We start from the raw sequence: 5,579 nt of genomic DNA on the forward strand, positions 1-5,579 counted from the left end.
TTTTGCGATCGTTAATTACATCAGTTGTTAGGTGTAGCAACTAATTCGTGCCGTTTTAATTCAACACTTGTGACCTAACTACAACAATTAAACCTATGACTACCTTAATGAAAGTATTGTCCGTCGTAAGCTACTACTTTCTACCATATTTTAGGTAGTTCCATGATTCCGTGTCGATATTTCGATCGATCGAACACATATTTCATAAAAAAATATATGTTACATTCAGTGAGTAACGCAATCTATTGAACAACGGCACGAATTAATTGCAACACCTAATACTTTTTACGCCCTTAAAGTAGGTACTTAGCGTTCCTCCATAGGACTTGGTCGCCCATATTTCTCACTCTCCATTTCACTCTCTCTGCAGTCCCAGTCTGTTGAACGAAATAATAAAAAAAAAATAGATAAAGTAGTAAAGTTCCAACAGAATTAAGAGCACTACCTTACACGGCAACTTCACGCCTTATTGGCCCACGTGATGCGGCGCATTGGTGGCGGCCCATTCAATCACGCAAAAATTAAATTCCTTTCCTGTGTGCTTTGGCTGTATGGCTGGAACCTGATATGTTCGCCACACAATCGTCCGTAACTTGTTTGTGTGTGTTTGGGTAGAGAATAAGTAAATAAATTATCTGTCCGTTTGGAGCGGCGAGCTTTCGGCGAGCTGAAAATGAGTGTCCCAGCAGCACAATAAATGCGCCTAATGCTTTTCGGTGTACCGGCCACCGCCCGTGTCCGGCGAAAAAGGGCTTTAAATTTTCAGGGTTTCTTTCTCTCACAACAAACCGCCCACTTTTCTCATAAATATTTAATAACCACTTTACTTGCCCGCCGCCGGTGCCAGGGATGGTGGCTCTGCGACAGTAAAAAAGTCACAGAGCTCGTCTCAGAGCTACGACGACAAGGACGACAAGGACGACGATTCCACTGGAGCCGCACCGGAAGCCCGGAGCGACTAGGCCCGGACCGCCACGGCAATCTCGTTTTATTACGCATTTTTCTGTAAATTCTCCACCCAAAAGACGCCGGCACCCGAATTCGGATCGGCACACAGTCGATTTGCTATCAAGCGATCTGTGTTGGAATTCAATTTATTGAGTTATGATGATTTCTGCAGAATCGCACGGCCCGGTGTAGGAAGAAGCAGTGTACAGGGACAGCAAAAAGTGGGCCCAACTTTGGCACGCTCCCTATCTATCGCCGTGAGGGCGGCCGTAGAAATGAAGTAAAATTAGAAGTCGCTAAAAGCCGTGAGCCGATAGAGAGCCCGCGCAAACAAACAAGTTTTCTCACTTCCGATCGGGACCGACGGGCAGTAGTAGGTAGCACGACAACCTCCGGTCCGGACTTTGTTGATTCCGATTCGATACCGGGGCCCGGACGGTGGGACGGTACCGTGGGCGGCCGGCGGAGGTGGCGGAGACGTCGGTCGATGCGAGCGATAAGCCGCGCCGGGGAAAATAAGGCCGACTGACTGGATGGAAGTCAAATAGAAATACTATCTCCCGGGCATATGGTGCTGGGCGATTGAGAGCGGCCGTTCCGGGTTTCCGGTTGCCAACCGGTCACATGTAATACGCCAATGGGGGAGTGTTTGCCCAGTGTTCGGTTTCGCGTGCCGGTCGGGGAAGATGGCCTTAAAGTGGACACTGTCACCTCCGTTCGGAATGAGTCCCTTCTGCTATCGTCCTTCAATCCGTGTGACATAGTTGTGTGATTCCATTTTCCATTTCATTTGCGTGGCCCACGTGGCGTGTAATGATCATTATGTTTTGCCCACCCATCGTTACGGAGGCCAATCATCAGGGTGCCCACCCATTAACCTATGATTTACACATATTTATGATTGATTGTCGTGCGGGCTGCCATTTGGCAAACGTCCGTAATCAATTTTAAATTGCTCGATCGATCGATCGGCACCGTGTTACTTGCCATCATTATTTTTAGCCTGCCCATTCATCAATTATAAACCGCACCGAATGGGGTCCCATGATGATGGGGCGTTGTATGAATTCGCGTATCTCGGCGATCGGTGGCACACGCTCTATTGTTTATCTGCCACGGTTCGAACCAGGGCCGCCATCTTGGTTCCGGTTGTGCTGGGAGGTTTATTATCACCGTCGTTGGACTGTTTACCCCGCACCGGATGGCCTATTTTTACGGACAAAGGATGCTCGCTCGCACGGTGGCCTATACGGTCGGACACGGTGTCAAAACAAGTGTACCTTCAACAGTCCAAATCCAAGCAAACTGGAACAGGAACTGAATTCACTGGTCAATTCCGCGAGAGGTTCCACGGTGCGAATGCGACACAATTGCTTTTTTCCTTCCAATATCCGGTCCGGTGCCGGGTTACATTGTGTCCAGGGGCCGAATAGAAGCGAAATTTGAAGTCCCGTCCTGAATTGGATTTGATCGCGCAAACAACGCTGTCACTCTGTCACTCTTTATTTATTGACGTCCGGGATGGCGCACTCGTCAAATAGGCGACCGTTCAGCGTGACCGCCAACAAGGACACGACGGTTGCTTGGCCACGGCGGTAATCGGGAACGGAAGTGGCCCTCCTGTGGGCGTGGGACGTAGGATAATGGCGTGAAAATGGCGTGAAGCCCCCGCCGTGACCCCCGGGTCGTGCGCCATGTATTTGCACTGTCCCGCCACGTTACATGAGCCGATTTCACCGGAAGGCTCCACGGGACTTCCACACGCGCGTGGCCCTCTCGAAAGAGAGAGAGAGGTAATATGGAGAAAGAGAAAATAAGAAACTAATTAATTTCGATTGTTCCACCTTGGCCGGTAGCGGCCGGTGCGCCCGTCCCGTCGGGAGTATTACAGTGCCGGTAATCATTCCAACGGCTAACTGGATCGGCGTGGCAGTAAGTCCTCGTTCGTGGAACAGTCTCAAAAGCTACGATCCGGCATTCGACGGCACGGTGGGAGGAAGTGCTTAGTAAGAAGCCGACAACAAGCCGGGTCGAGATGGAGAAATCCAATTTGTATACGGCCGATAGTAAAGCTGGCTCAAGTGTTTGATTACAGCGCGTATATGCTGGCTAATGATTGCGTCCCGGTGGGCGATGCGGATGATAGAATTGGACATGGTTTCTGCGTTGATCTTGGGCACGCTCTCAGGGTCCGAGGGCCAGTTTTTTTCGCCCACTTCTTGCGTCTCACGATCCGTACCGTAATCCACCAATGATGGATGGGCCACCGACAAATAATGGTTTTATCTGACAGAATCCCTGGTCATTAGCATTCGAAGGGATGGTACCGCAGAAGTACGATGCCGGATTCTTGTCCATAGCTTGGGAAACAGAATTCTAACCCTAATCTGCAGCAGTTACTTTAGTTGCTACTTCGTCGCTAGTTCGGTAACTGATGTGCCTTTTTCTTATTCCTTTCCAGATTAACCACATATCGTCGAGTCAACTTTAAGGCCGTGAAGGCGGTCCAGCAGTCCTGTGCGCAGCATGGAGGACCGAAACGATACGTCACTGTTCCTGGTGGGCGCCGGTGGGTTCGATGTGCTGTCCGACGAGCCGACGAACCTGTCCACGTTCGGGCTCTACCCGGAGCTGAACGAAACGTTTGTCGGCAACATCACCTGCCCGCCGACCGATATGCCCACCACGTACTATCTGTTCATGTTCCTGTACGCGGTCGTCTGCCTGGTGGGCGTCCTGGGCAATACGCTCGTCATCTACGTAGTTCTTCGGTTTTCCAACATGCAAACGGTCACGAATATGTACATCCTCAACCTGGCGATCGCCGACGAGTGCTACTTGATCGGGATTCCGTTCCTGATCGCCACTATGCACATGCAACGGTGGACCTTCGGTGGGGCAATGTGCAAGGCGTATATGGTCAGTACCTCGATCACGCAGTTTACCTCGTCCATCTTCCTGTTCATCATGTCCGCCGACCGGTACATTGCGATCTGCCACCATATCTCGTCGCCCAAGTACCGGACGCCGCTCGTGTCGCGCATCGTGTCGGTCCTGGCGTGGCTCGCTTCCGCCCTGATCATGCTCCCGATCATGATCTACGCGGACGTGATCGAGCAGAAACCGAACACGTACTCCTGCCAGATCCTGTGGCCCGAGGCGCACGGCCACCTGCCCGGCTACACGTTCACCGTGTACTCGCTGATCCTGGGCTTCGTGATACCGCTCTGCTTCATCATGACGTTCTACTGTCTGGTGATACGGAAGCTGCGCAACGTCGGCCCGAAAACGACGGGCGGCAAGTCGCGCGGCAAACGGCGCTCCCACCGGAAGGTGACGAAGCTCGTGCTGACCGTCATCACGGTCTACATTCTCTGCTGGCTACCGTACTGGATCTCCCAGGTCGCCCTCATCACGTCCGACTTCGAGACGTGCGGCACGCGGCTCGATATGATCCTGTTTCTGCTGGTCGGGTGCCTCGGGTACATCAACTCCGCCATCAACCCGATCCTGTACGCGTATCTGAGTGAGAACTTCAAGAAGAGCTTCCTGAAGGCGTGCACCTGCGCGGCCCGGGCCGAAGTGAACGCCCAGCTGAAGCTCGAAAACAGCGTCATGCCGAAGCGGTCCCGCACTCGGACCAACTCCGACACGACCCAGCTGACGACCGGTGGTTCCAAAGTGCAGCACCGGCTGCTGGTGGCGGAACCGACGACGACCGCCACCACGACCACCACGGCCGCATCCTGCGTGTCGTCGCGCAATCCCAGCCCACCACCAGCCCAGGCAGCGACGGTGGGCCAGCGAAACCATCTCCTTACCGTGCCTGGCGCATCGGGCACCGCGAACAACAACAACAGCAACAACCGTAATTACAACATCAACAGCAATCACAGCAGCAGCAGCAACGACGTCACCGCCGGCGAAGGTGCGAAGATGGCGGTGGCGGCTGCCCACGCCGAGACTTGCATCGATGCGGGTGAAAGCTTGTCCGGTTCCGGTGCCACCGGCAGCGTCGTGCCCAACGGCTACGAGGACCAGCACCAACAGCAGCAGCAACCGCTCGTCAGTCTGACGTAACTCGAGCGAACGAACCGGCTGACAGGTGACGTCGCCACGTGCGTCAGCATTTTCTTTCTGTCCCGGTGTCCGGATCCTGAAGAAAGCTGCGGGCCCTCGGGCTCAAAGGACCGGGTAGCGAGAGTTAAGGCGTTTTTAATCGCCCGTTGTGCGTAGAGAGCTCTGGGGCTTTGTTTTGAACCGGAGCTGTTGAACGTAGTAGGCCGGAGTGAGCAGCTGAAACAGAGAAGAAGAGAAACATTGCCAAGTAACAAAGGCCACCGCCTTTCGGTGGAGAGTGTTTTAAAAGCTAGGCACCACTTATTTATGTGATACATTAGAGGTTACGATTTGTCCGGGTCCGTGCCGGGTGTGTCCGTGCGTGCGTCAGATAAATTTGGAGATGAACGAAGCTGAGCTGCATTCCTGCGATTTCCACGGGCCCTGCGACGCGGCGGCCGTAACCACAAAAGCACAGCCAACGCTGTTGGATGCGCCGGCAACCGCAGAGCTGATCGTGCACAAAATGGCCACCACAAATCCAATCATCGCCCCGGGTTGTGATCAATCGG

The 5,579-nt window shown here is 53.3% G+C and overlaps 1 protein-coding gene across 1 annotated transcript; it reads left to right on the plus strand.

The window, feature by feature from the left end:
• Nucleotides 1–3,474: 3,474 nt before the first annotated feature.
• Nucleotides 3,475–5,028, plus strand: LOC131216145 (somatostatin receptor type 2-like). Its single transcript, XM_058210563.1, has 2 exons — nt 3,475–4,860; nt 4,912–5,028. The coding sequence occupies exons 1-2, from the start codon at nt 3,475–3,477 to the stop codon at nt 5,026–5,028; spliced, it is 1,503 nt and encodes a 500-aa protein (XP_058066546.1).
• Nucleotides 5,029–5,579: the final 551 nt, after the last annotated feature.

This window comes from Anopheles bellator, chromosome 1, assembly GCF_943735745.2.
Source record: "Anopheles bellator chromosome 1, idAnoBellAS_SP24_06.2, whole genome shotgun sequence".
Classification (NCBI taxonomy): Eukaryota; Metazoa; Arthropoda; class Insecta; order Diptera; family Culicidae; genus Anopheles; species Anopheles bellator.

Excerpts from the sequence above, each read along its gene's own strand:
- LOC131216145 (XM_058210563.1), top strand. The coding sequence starts at position 3,475 with ATGGAGGACCGAAACGATACGTCACTGTTCCTGGTGGGCGCCGGTGGG. Across the intron at positions 4,861-4,911 it reads ACAGCAGCAGCAGCAACGAC|ACTTGCATCGATGCGGGTGA; the intron begins GTCACCGCCGGC and ends GCCCACGCCGAG.